The sequence below is a fragment of the Camelina sativa genome, chromosome 8 (genome assembly GCF_030686135.1).
Source record: "Camelina sativa cultivar CO46 ecotype springtype chromosome 8, ASM3068613v1".
Classification (NCBI taxonomy): Eukaryota; Viridiplantae; Streptophyta; class Magnoliopsida; order Brassicales; family Brassicaceae; genus Camelina; species Camelina sativa.
The window spans coordinates 9,806,054-9,819,491 of record NC_141887.1 but is presented as its reverse complement, the minus strand read 5'-3'; the positions used below and the strand labels follow the sequence as shown (position 1 = coordinate 9,819,491).

Here is a 13,438-nt window from a genome sequence, read left to right as displayed (position 1 = left end):
CAACTCCGCCAGATCTGTCACGACACCTCCTCCTTCAGACGGGTCCCACCATGAAGGACAGCCCGTTCCGGTTTCGTCCAAGTCTCTCTCAAACAAGCGATACTAATCATCCCCAAGCTCTTCCGGAGCATCACCGAAGACGTCATCCCCCAAAGCCATGGCGTGAGACCTGGCAAAACCAACCAAGCAACGAGTCAGTATGGGAGTAAAGACATCTCGAAGGCGCCGTAAAACCGGATAAAACGATCACACGCATATGAACCACGTATTGTGTACCGCGTACTGCATACTGCATACTGCGTACTGCATACCGCATACTGTGTACTGCATACCGCGTACCGCGCACTGCATACCACGTGTTGTGTCCTGCGTACTACGTACTGCGCACTGCACTGTGTCCCGCGCACTGCAAAATGCCTAATCTCGCTAACGTGCCGATGCGCAACGACGAATAGGAGCACGCCACAACGACGTCACACCTTCGCCAAGCCCTGAAGGCGTCGATTGGTCAAAGTCAACACTTCGGTACGCATGACATCTCGCCACCTTAGGCAGCACCTCGTTACCAAAACTGCGTAATCGACCAAGAAAAAATGACACAAGCCATCTCGCCAAGGTTCCGTGCTCTCAAACTCAAGGGCGACAATTCTCAACAATTTGATTCACCACAACACCAGTCCGCGGACTCGCGATGGTATCTCACGAACACGTCCTTATAACAGGACCTGCACGCCGCTAGACCTCGATCCCGCACACGATCTCGCTACTAGAATCTCGAGCTCGCCACGTCATCACCGCACCATCGCTCTGCCCCTTTTCTATATCGAAATCTGCTACTCGCCATCATCTCATCTCGCGTGGAGCCCTGACCAGGACGCCTAATGGTCCCAATCAAAGCGGCAACGAGCAGGCGTGGCGTGGCCAAGACGCCTCACGGTCTTGGCCGGATTTTTCGGCGGAGAGACGGTGTGGGGCGACTGTAACGCCCCCGAACCGCCGTACGGCTGGACAGGACAGCGGACGGCACTGAGACGCCACATGTGTGGGAACCGCACCCTGGTGGTCCGGTCGAGGGACGGAAGCTGCAGCTTCCCGACCCGTCCTCCTGGACGCAACTCCGCCTGCGGCTGAGGTTCACTTAGGCTTTGCAACCCTTGCGTTCCACGCACGTTGTGTTGACCCGGACAAGGCCGAGTACTATTTGCAAGTTGCCATGTTTTCCCGAAAACCGAATATATTACTTAATAATTTATTTTATTGAAAACAAGTCATCAAAGCAATATACATAGATAGTCGGATAATTTTACAAATATCATTTAGGAAAATATAGGGTTTTACAAAGAACACAGAAAACCCTATCTGGTACCCTAAAGTTTGCTCGAGCTCTAGACTCACTTAGGCTTCCTGCAAGACAAAATAATGTCATGAATAATCTAAGATTACTTAGTGAGCCTGGGCACCCCTTTCCTAAACAGGATTCTACTTCCCCAACCCGACTACAACAGCAAGCAAAGAAAACAAGCAATGCAGGCAATCAACAAACAATCAAAGCAACACAGCATAAACAATAGCGGAAGCTATAAACAACAACCAAGCGAGAGAGGTTAGACCGACACGACTCAAATCGGACGATCTAGACTCGCTATTCACAGAGAAAGACGACTAAAGGGAACAAGGACTACTCGGCACTTTAGACTCTTACCTCATACACAACTCGCAAAGACAACTAGAATAAAAGAAGGGACACATGAAATACTCTAGACTCTTTCACCTAAGGGCCCTCGATAATCTGTTCTATTCCACAACATTTCCCATGGTGAAACCACAAAGATAACCAGCATGAGCCCACACAAATGCTACATCTTCATGTAGCGGTCACGCTATTAGCTAGCTAGCCGTGACATTATCCCGCGCGAGTGGTCATCGAGAACTCTCGCGAGACAAACTGCATTTGGAAAAGAAGATCGACTACACTATTCTAGCTAGGACTCAAGAAACAAATTCGAGAGACTTAGCTAAAATACACCAAATAGCTCAACCAAGAAGATCAAGCATCGCAAGCACGAAAATCAAGCAAGAGAACATGCAACAATCATCAAGCAACAAGAATGACAATTCATGCAACTTAGATTGTTCTACAAGCATGCAACCCATTTACGCAACTTAAGCAATTTAATGCAACAAGTTCAAATATGGATGCAAGCCAGTTTTTAAGCGATTTACCCGGGTAGACGGCCGATTTCCCCACAAGAACTATCGAGGTAAAATTGGTCTTGAACTCTATCTGGCTCGATACGATAGTTCTTGTGGGGAAATCGGTCGTCTACCCCGATTTACCCCATTTAAATCCTTTAAGTCCATTTACGCATGCAAGCCAATTTTTAAGCGATTTAACCAAGTAAATCCTTTAAGTCCATTTACGCATGCAAGTCAACTTCAACCGATTTTATGCAATAAAAATTGCAAGTAAAATCCTTCAAACTCAACCATGCATGCAAACCATTTTGTCCAAATTTTAAGCAAGTCCAACTTAATTTAAAATGCATCCAAATTCATTTTCGCATGGTGATTCCTAGCTCAAATTCTATGTGCATTTAAACATGAATTTAGCGTGAATCCTACCATATTTCGCATGCATCAATTTAAACTGATTCTAACATGAATCTAGTCTAAATGCAACAAGCAAAAGGAGTATGTGCAAGGATCTAAAGATCAATGCGTCACCCCACACACAATTACCGCAGAACTCACCCTGGTACAGTGGAGGATGATTGGACTTCACTGCATCGCGGATCAGACAACTCCCCTTTCTGGCGTCCAACAGCGTCTTCACAGCAACCCTTCCTCAACTCTCTCCTTGTCCGCAACAACGTTTCCCCCCTTGTCTCAACAACGACCCTCTCGCACCACTCTCTCCTCTCTTGACTTCGAGAGAAAAACCGAAGTGTTTGAGTGTTTAGGGTTTTCGAAAATGAGAGAAAATGATCTCAAGGGTCCTATTTATAGATCGAGCATCCCCTCTATTCACCCTTAGTGCGTTTTGACAAATGGCAAGCATGAGCTTGCATGTGGCGCGTGTAAGCCACTCGCCAGCCACTTGGTGAACATGAGTTTGCATGTGGCGCGTGAGATACACTCTCCCTTGCATGAAATTTGATTGGCCCAACTCATAGAGACACAATGATTATGCCGCCACTAACCGTTTATTCCTCAACCAAAAACCGCACTGTCCTACCGTCTGGCACATACGGCATCGTTCGGACATCTCTCGGCCATGGGCCGGTCTCGGTCCAGACTGCGTTCGGTTCCTCCGGACTCCCTCGATCTTTTCTCGGACAACTCTCGGTCCTTTCTCCCTTCGATCCTTCCCGTCCCTTCTGGCACTTCTCGGACCGTATTGTCCTTCTCGGTACTTGACCGTCTATCCCGTGTACGCAGTTTTCCGCGTAAACCGCCAACTCCCGATAGGTCTTAAGGTCTCAATCGTACATCGTACATCTTGGCCATTCTCTGACTCGTGCATTTTTCCTAGGACTTCCTTCGGCCTTTCTCCTTTGTTTTTCTTCATCTTCCTCTTTAAGTCTTATCCGGGCCATTTCTCCGAACTTTTATTTTGGGATTTATGCCCTTAGTGAGGGTCACTACAGCGACCAAGACGCCTCATGGTCTTGGCCGGATCTTGCGGCGGCAAGCAGGTGTGGGGCGACCAAGACGCCTCACGGTCTTGGCCGGATCTGGAAGCGGCGAGAGGGGCGGGACCAAGAAGCTTCCCGGTCATAACCAAACCCGGCGGCGGCGAGACGGCGAGACAGCAGCGGCGAAACGGCGAGACAGCAGCGGTGGCAAGTTGGAACGGTTCGGCGAGGTCGACGACCAGGAAGAGGTTCGGCGGCAGAATCTCCCACGGCGGCGCAGACAAGGTCGGCGGCGAGATCCATCCACATAAACCAAATATAAAAAGAGATGAAGAAGGAAGAAGAGAAATTACCTTGTAGAAGAGAAAGCAAAAGTGAAGGTAAAAATTAGGTCAAGGAGACATATTTATATGAGGGGGCTAGCACGTTGACCGAGGTAAAAAGGAAAACCCTGGTTTTGAAGCCTTCACTACTTCCTGCACCTCGGAAAACATGCAGAACGCGCAAAACTCCCGATTGAAACCCGAAAAACCTAGAAAAACGTGCACAACGCACTATTCATCCCAGGATCTCCCGGATTCCTCAAAAAACGTGTGCGATGTACTATTCATCCCAGAATCTCCTAGATTCCTCGAAAGACGTGCGCAATGCACTATTCATCCATAAATCTCCTGGAAGGTGTCAAAACTTCTGGAATCTTCTGTTCTTCCCGCAAGACGGACCTGTAGACGCGGTGTTGGACCCGACGGGTTCAAGCAACCCATCGCACATCGGACTAGGGGGGACCATTGTTGGATATGGGCTTTGCCCCCAACATTTACAGAAGCCCAAACAGAAGATCTTAGGAAGTTTTGGGCTTAAAGTCTTTGATCTAGCCCATCTGGCTGCAGGGACAAAATCATCATTTTACAGAGAGACAGAAGAAGCCCTAGGTCACTGGCCCACTATAAATACCAGATGTCATTGTCACAGCTGGAGATCCATGTTTTTCGGCAATTAGAGAGAGAAGAGCAATTAGTAAATCGTATTTACTGCACTTAGCACTCTGATTGTCATTTCCTGTAAACCTTTCACTTCAATTCTACGTTAATAAAAGGACAAGTTCCGATTTATCCCCAAAGAATATTCATATTATTTAGATTGTCGATTTCATACATCAACACAAGTGTCATCATCTGCAGAGGATTGCAGATCCTAGAGGAGCGAATCAGTTCGCCGTTTGGAACGTTGTGTGAGTTGTAGAGTGAATTGTCTTCAATGGTTTGACTGTACGGCAAGGTTCACATGATTCTGCTTTGTTACCGTTGCTGAGCATTTCTCGACTTAGAATCTTAATGGGCTGGACATCCTTGACGAGGCCCACCTTCTTACCTTGTTGGACCGAAACAACACGAGCTGTGTTGTTCAATTTTACGGACTTGTGGTTTGTAAGATGATACAATTCCAGCTCTTAAACCGGCATGTGGCAAACCTGGAGATACAAGACCGTTCATTGTATAGTAAAAATATTGAGCAGTTTTGGCAGTCGTGACTGACAACGGGAGGTTATATGATGCAAATGCTTTTTTTCGTTGTTGCACTTCCTAAGTCGTACTGCTATAGAGAATAGAAGCTAAGGATACATACAACTAGGAAGAACTCTGATTGTCAATCATTGTGACCCAAATTTAATACACTGATCTTTGTATGAAAATAACAATTTAATAGACTTGCAACATGTCACCATCATGTGAAGGACTAACTTTGGAAATCAATCTTCAATATAATAAAATTGATTTTTTCAAACAAAAAAAATCAAATGTTTATTAATTTATAAAAGAATAAACTTTAAATTATTTTTTTTTTGATACATAATCTTTATTATGCTGTTTTCAGTTTAATCTTTATGAAGTTTAATCTCCTATCTTTATTTACAAGTTTTGTGCTCTGCTTTTTTAATATATGCATTGCTTCTCATGTTTCAGAACAATTTTTATTGTAAAATTTAATCATAGACGATAAAAAAAATCTTTATACATATGCTACCATATTGAGAAATTCGAATATATTAATTTTTGTATGCTTTTCATTAAAATCTTTTGTTTTTGGTTTCTAAATAATAAATATAAGAATTGTATGATTAAATATGTTTGACAATAATCTATACTAATAAAAAGTAGAAGCTATAAACTCTTAAAGGCATCCATATAGGATTTAAAACCTCCAATTGTGATTAGCCATGTCACTAATTAACATTTTTTAAATCTCCAGAATTTTTTATATTAAAAATTATGTTAAAGATCCTATCAGGATTTGACATGTCATTCATTAACATTTTTTAAATTTCCAGAATTTTTTAGTAAAAGGAAAATTTTAAATTTATGGAAATAAAAGAACTATGTACAATATCCTACATCGGCTAGAAAATTTTTAGACAATGGTTCAGAACCATCTATACTAATAAAGAATAGAAGCTATAAGCTCCTCAAGCCGTCCAGATAGGATTTAAAACCTCCAATTGTGATTAGACATGTCACTAATTAACATTTTATACAATTTTTAGAATTTTCTATATTAAGAATTATTTTAAACAACCTATCATGATTTGACATGTCATTCATTAACATTTTTAAAATTTATAGAATTCTTTAAAAAAAGGAAAATTTTAAATTTATGGAAATAAAAGTACTATGCACAATATCTCACATCGGCTAGAAAAGTTTTAGATAATGGTTCAGAACCAGTATAAATAAGATTAATATGTTTCCAACAACGGATGAGCAGGAAAGCTTGATTTATCAAACGTCCAAGTTTAAAAGTTTTACTCGGTTTGATCCGGTTTTTTATTTGATCAAATTAAAACTTTAAAAAGTTTCAAAAAAGAATATTATCATTTTTAAAAAATTTTAAAGTTTAAATATTATAAATATTAAAACTTTTAAAAGTTCTTAGCTTTTAAAAAGTTTTTAAATATTATAATTTTTAAATTTTAAAAGATTAAAATATTATAAATATTTAAACTTTTTAATTGGTTCAAATTTTATATTTTGAAACCTTTTAAAAGTTTAAAATACTATAAATATTGATGTAAAATATAAATTATCTTATTTATCTACGTTTGTGCTTTTTATTTCTTATGAGCTATAAAAACATATTTTTGTGTATGATTTTATAGATGAGTTGATATTCTTTCATTAATTTTTTATTTTTGGGTCTAAGAAAGAAGGATTGACATCGCAAGACCTTGATTTGATATTTGAGTCAAGTTTTGGGGTTTAAAAAAGAAAGATGGACGACAAACGGAAAATCGGTATTTTCATACCCCAGCTAAGGGGGTATGTTGAATTCATACACCAGCTATAACACCGAGTAAATTCATACACAAAGTTTAGTAAAATTCAAATTGGTTGCACCAACTCGACAAACGGTGTAAGAACATGCACAAGCCGTAATGGTGTTATCTCACCGTTAACAGCTGCTTACGTGGATGCCACGTAATAAACGACGTCGTATTGAGATACGAAAGAAAAAGCTTATGTAACTCAAAACGACGTCGTTTAAAGTTTCTTCTTAAACCATCAACTACTTCTTCTTTCCCGACTCGAGTTATGTTTCTCAATCCCGACTCTTGTTTCTTCTCTTCTTTTCACCAATAAATCAAAATCATTTGGTCAATTGATTCAATTAGCAACGATTGTCGATCGTGGAGAGTGTATAAAGTGCTGTTAACCGTATTGTCATCGGAAAATGAGGTAATTTTAATTCAATTTTTAGGGTTTTTATAATTTAGGGATTTTCTTAATTGAGATACTTAGGAGTGTTTATTTAGAAAACCCGATGGATTTTGCGTGTAATTGTGTAGTTTAGATGAGATTGATGTGTGTTCTTAAGTTTGGAAGTAGTTTAGCTCTTACAAAAATATCATGAACACCAAGTGTTCGATAATATGTGTAAACGAAATGAATAACCTTCTAATTCTTTTAAGTTTTTTTTTTCAGCTCCAATGAGGATGTCATCTTCCAATGCCACAATGGTGGAGAGTTTGGAGTTGTTGATGGGAAAAAAATTACTTATGTTGGAGGATCGGTTCTAACCCTTGAAAGCAAACCAGAAAGTGTTGTGACTAATCTGATGCCGGCATTGGACGATCCTCTTTATGGGCAGAAAATCTGGTATAAGTATCCATTTGAAGATTTTTCAGAGCTGAAGTTAATAAATGAAGGTGAGAATTTTCAGAAAATGTGTACAACTGCGGTTTGGGTTAAGTCGATAGAAATCTTTCTAGAGAAAGAACAGCATGAGCTTCTTGAAGCTGGTTCTCATGGTGATGATAGAGATGCTTGTAGGGTATTTGTTGACATGGAAGATCGAGTGAAGGAGAACTTAGCAGGTTTTGTTGACGAAGAAGAGCATGATAATGATGAGGATACTCCTCCTAACTCAGATTGCGAGGACCTTGAAAGAAGATATATGAGGTGCAAAAAAGGTAGTGGAGAAATAAAATTAGAGCAAGTCTTGGATAGTATAGGTGAGTTTAAAGAAGCTATGGTTGACTATGCTCTTAAGAATAGAGAGAATATAAAGTTTACAATATGGGGTTCATAGAGGAGTGAAGTAAGGTGTTCCATTGGAGGGAATTGCAAATTCAAGATCTACTGCTCCTATGAAGATAAAATTGGAAAGTACATGGTGAATACATGCAATGATGTCCATGCATGTACAAAGGACGAGTTTAGTAAAGTGATCAAGAGTGGAGTCCTTGCTCAGTTGTTCTTGAATGACATAAGGAAGGATCCGACATTCAAGGCTAAGGCGATGCAAGATGCGATTGAGGAGCGTTACATAATAGTTGCTACTTATGATCAGTGCCGGACAGCTAGAGCAAAAGCATTGAAGATGATTCAAGAGGAATATGATGAGCAATTTGCTCGTCTACATGATTACATGGAACATCTGTTAGAGTAAGTCAAGCTTTTTTTTACTTTGCTTTTCTTATAATTTTGGAGTTAGTCGGTAATATGGGTTTGATTTCTGTTTTGTAGATCAAATCCGGGTTCAACAGTGGAGGTTGGGAGATTGACTGATGATGCTGGTATCGTCAGGTTTGATAGGTTTTATGTCTGCTTTGAAGCCCTTCGGAAGACTTGGCTTGCATATTGTCGGCCAATAATTGGCATAGATGGCTGCTTCTTAAAAAACGATGTGAAAGGACAATTGTTGGCAGTTGTAGGAAGAGATGCTAACAATCAGTTCTATCTGGTTGCTTGGGCAGTTGTGCAAACAGAGAACTTTGATGCTTGGTTGTGGTTCATTAAGAAGCTGAATGTTGATTTGAAGCTTGAAGATGGTGATGGATTTACCCTTATCTCTGATAGACAAAAGGGATTGCTCAATGCTGTTGATCAAGAGCTACCAAAGGTGGAACACCGGATGTGTGCACGCCATATCTATGGTAACCTTAGAAGAGTATATCCAGGTAAAGATTTGCCAAAGAAGTTGTTTTGGGCAGTTGCGAAGAGTTTTAATGCATCAGAGTATAACAGAGCCATTGACGAATTGAAGAATTTTGATGAAGGAGTGTATGAGGCTGTCATGCAAAGGAATCCGCGAAGCTGTAGTCGTGCCTTCTTTGGCTGCAAATCCAGTTGTGAAGATGTTTCTAACAACTTTTCTGAGTCTTACAACAATGCTATCAACAAAGCACGGGAGATGCCTTTAGTGGAGATGTTGGAGACAATAAGAAGACAAACTATGATGCGTATATATGTGAGGCTTAAAAAGCAATGAAACGTCAAGGGAAATACACTCTCAAGGTCGCCAACACCATCAAAGAGGAAGAGCTTTTACGAAAGTATTGTCAGGTAATTCCTTGTGGAAATGGGCAGTATGAGGCTCTCGAAAACAAACATGGATTCAAGGTTGATATGAATGCAAAGACATGTGCATGTCGAAGATGGAGTATGACAGGGATCCCTTTCCGCCATGTTTTAAGAGTCATACTGACCAAGAAGATTATGTTAACTGTGATTGGTACTTGGCATCAACAAATGTCAAGATTTACTCTGAGTCGATCTCAGCAGTTAATGGCATTGGTTTTTGGATAAGATCTTAGGATCCTAGGATTCAACCACCACCACGAGAAGTTACAAAAGGTCTCAAAAAGACAGAAAAAAAAAGAAGGGCAAGAATGAGTCTCCAAAGAAGAAGTCAAAAGGAAAAGGAGAACAAAAACAATCGGAGAAGAGAATCAAAGTTTCAAAAGCTGGACGAGATAGTCATTGTAGCCGGTGTAGTACCGTCGGTCATAATACTAGAAGTTGTCCGGCTCTGGGAGTTGTTGGTAGAAGGTGGAAGAAGAAGAAAACTGGTGAAGAACCAAGCCAAGGACAAAGCCAAGAACCAAGCCAAGGACAAAGCCAAGAACCAAGCCAAAGACAAAGCCAAGGACTTAGTCAAGCACCAACCCAAGGACCAAGCCATGGAATGGAATGAATGAACTGAATAGAAGGAAGGGACGGATGGAAGTTAGTTTTTTGTTTTCGTCCGATGAGATTGAAAGTTTTTGTGGTAATCTCATGGTAGTTTATGGTTGTAGTTCGGTGAATTTCAAGTTTTTGTTGTACTCAAAACATGGTTTCTATTTTTAATCTAATCAAAACTTATTGAAGTTTTATGTTAATCTTAATATAGTTAACAACAAAAACACTTAACAACTCCATGATTACATGCTTAATCAATCCAACACATTACACAAATATTACATAGTAGACAAAAGCCACAACTAAACCACCACAAACAATCATGTTCTTGAAGCTTCTTAGCTCTTGAATCTCTTTCTCACAAGAACTCACCACACCTTTGAGCTCTACAATATCTTTTTCACATCTTTCTGTGATTTCTTTGATAGCTTCTACCTCATCTAATCCCTTTGCTAAGCTTCCCACTTCTGTTTCTATTTTGTCAACTACACTTTCAACCTCTTCCATCTCCTCAACCATGCTTATGTCGGTCCACTTAAACAAATGATTCAGATTCTAATACAAAAATACACATTATGAGAAGGTTATGAGAACAATTTTCATATGACCAACTATATTGATTACCTCGTCGGATCCATTAGGACAACAATGAAAGAGTCTTCCAGGATTTTTCATTGTGTTTGAAGTTCTCATTACAGAGAATCGACCACATCTACATTTTCGTGGGATTCCTCTTCCAATGACATTGACTCTGTCGCTCACTCCTTCACCAAATAACGGATTCACCAATTCACAATCAAATAATATTTCTATCAAAATACACAAAGACAAGGAAACTAAACACATTATGGTCTCAATTACTCACTTGAAGAAGCTGATGATGAAGACATCTTAATCGATTTCGCCCAAAAATCCTAGATGTTTTAAAAATCCCCAAATAAATTGAACAAACTTTCTTTCGACTCGTGAAAGAAGAAAAAAGGAAGAAGACAATGGAAACGACGTCATTTTGGACAAAAGAAGCTCTTTCTTTTGTTTCTCCAAACGACGTCGTTTCATACGTGGCATCCACGTAATCAGCCGTTAACAGTCAGATAACACCGTTACGGCTTGTGCATGTTCTTACACCGTTTGTCGAGTTGGTGCAGCCAATTTGAATTTTACTAAACTTTGTATATGGATTTACTCAGTGTTATAGCTGGTGTATGAATTCAACATACCCCCTTAGCTGGGTATGAAAATACCGATTTTCCGACGACAAACACACATGTTTTATTAGCTATACATAGGCATGACCAGGGTTACAGTTGTCACGGTTATGGTTAGAAATTTTGTTTAATCTTAACCATAAACGATTAATAAACGGTTAAATGGTTACATTTAAATACGGTTCTGGTTCAAGCGGTTACGGTTATATACGGTTATGGTTATTTGAGAATATGATATAGTTGATATTATTTGATGATATAACATAATTAGTATTATTTATTTATAATTAATATGTTCTTATAGTGTACTCATATTTCTATATATCATATAATTCATATTAAATAAATTATTATTAGTATATTTTATTATGTTTTAAAAATATTATAAACCAAGTAAGGATTTTGGTTGGAGAAGATTCTAAACGTGTAGATCTAAAACAAAATAAGTATATGGATAAAATTATCAATAATTGGATGCATGTGTTGACTATACTACTCTTCACAAAAAAGAAATAATTTTTTTTTGGAGTTTGATGGGTTAACAAGTTGTGTGGTAGTCTAAAAAAATGTGTTTCAGTGGAAGAATGTGAAGAAGTTAACGAGGAAGAAGAAAAAAAAAAGTATAACGAATAACCAGACGGTAAAAATAACAATGAAAATTACCACAAATTTTGACAATGAAAATGATAATACTAATTTAATTTTTTTATAAGATGATATTTTATTAACGTCATCAATTATATATAATTTTCATCAAAATATATCAAATAAACTCACGCCAAAATATATCAAATAAAAAACCTAGTATATATAAAAAAATCATAGACTTGTCACGTAAGCATTTTACTCTCGATAATTATTCAAATACGTACTTAATATTCATTGACTTAAAAATCTTTGACAATTTGTTTTCAATTTTGGCGAAAGATTCCTATATTCATTCCATATTTCAATTTTGGCTAACGAATTATTTATCTTCTTTACAATTATTTAATTCTCATCGGAACATAAAAGAGCAAAGCAAAATACCAAATCGCGACCCGTCTCTTTCTCTCTCTCTCTCAATCAAATTGAAAGATCAAACAAACCGGTCGGAAAATGGTTAACCGGAGCCAGCAAAATCTCTTCCTCATAGCTTCTCCCGACGAGATCGATAAGATCCGCCGTGCCGAATCTTCCAAACAAGGTCTCTTTCTCTCTTTTCATCTAAAAATCCTTCCTTTTAAATTGATGATTTTTTAAAAAAAAAATTCAATTAATGCTACAGCCGGAGCTATTGCCGGAGCTAAAGCAGCCGCCGTCGCTGCCGTCGCCAGTGCAATCCCCACAGTAATCATTTCATCTCCCAGATTTATTCTATCAATACAAAAAAAAAAAAAAAAAAAAAAAAAAAATTTAGTCATTTCAATGTTCCGAGTTTATGACATGATTTTTGTGTTCTGTGTTTTCAATATCTTGTCTTGTTGATGCTTTGGACAAAGTTTAGAGTTTTGTCTCCCTTTTGTAATCTTTGTGGAACAATACTTGATTTTAGAATTTAGAGTCACCAAGTAGAGAGCCAGACACTTTGTGATGTATGTGTGTAAACCTTGAGCTCGTCTTTGTTTTGCTTAACAGTTAGCTGCGGTTCGAATGATCCCATGGGCTAAGGCTAACCTCAACTACACTGCTCAAGCACTCATTGTATCTTCAGGTTTTTAGCTCTCTCTCATAACTCTTGTTTTCAATACATTGTTTGTAGAAGCACTGATGACTGTGTGGAGTTTTATTTCTCCATTACCTTTTGTGTTATTTTTTTTTTTTATTCTGGTTCCTGATTTCAATCTTTGTGATTAATCGGAACAGCCTCCATCGCTGCGTTCTTCATAACTGCTGACAAAACCATTCTACACGGCGCAAGGAAAAACACCGAGGCTCAGTTCAAGAAAGCTCAGCAAGACTCTAAATAAATTTCTCATTCTTATTGTTTGTAACTCAAATCAATCACTCTTATCTTTCCTCTGTTTCTGTATGCATGGTTTTTTTGCCTTTGATTCGAAATAAAGAGTGTTATTATTACTACAAGGAATAGCAAAATTGTAGAGGCTCAGTTACAAGATGCTAGTTATTATTTTACTCTTAACTTTAAACTTCATTT

At 38.7% G+C, this 13,438-nt stretch overlaps 1 protein-coding gene and 1 pseudogene across 1 annotated transcript; both read left to right on the top strand.

Annotated features, from left to right (window-relative positions):
* Positions 1-7,361: 7,361 nt before the first annotated feature.
* LOC147939865 (uncharacterized) lies at positions 7,362-10,217 on the top strand (annotated as a pseudogene).
* A 1,973-nt stretch (positions 10,218-12,190) lies between these two features.
* On the top strand, positions 12,191-13,362 carry LOC104706910 (early nodulin-93). Its single transcript, XM_010423147.3, has 4 exons — positions 12,191-12,487; positions 12,569-12,630; positions 12,919-12,994; positions 13,147-13,362. Exons 1-4 carry the CDS (start codon positions 12,400-12,402, stop codon positions 13,248-13,250), a joined length of 330 nt encoding a protein of 109 aa, XP_010421449.1. The 5' UTR covers positions 12,191-12,399; the 3' UTR covers positions 13,251-13,362.
* Positions 13,363-13,438: the final 76 nt, after the last annotated feature.

Bases quoted from the DNA above. Each gene is read 5' to 3' on its own strand.
- LOC104706910 (XM_010423147.3), top strand. From the start codon at position 12,400: ATGGTTAACCGGAGCCAGCAAAATCTCTTCCTCATAGCTTCTCCCGAC. The intron at 12,488-12,568 runs GTCTCTTTCTCT...TTAATGCTACAG, and splicing joins TGCCGAATCTTCCAAACAAG to CCGGAGCTATTGCCGGAGCT. The intron at 12,995-13,146 runs GTTTTTAGCTCT...TAATCGGAACAG, and splicing joins AGCACTCATTGTATCTTCAG to CCTCCATCGCTGCGTTCTTC.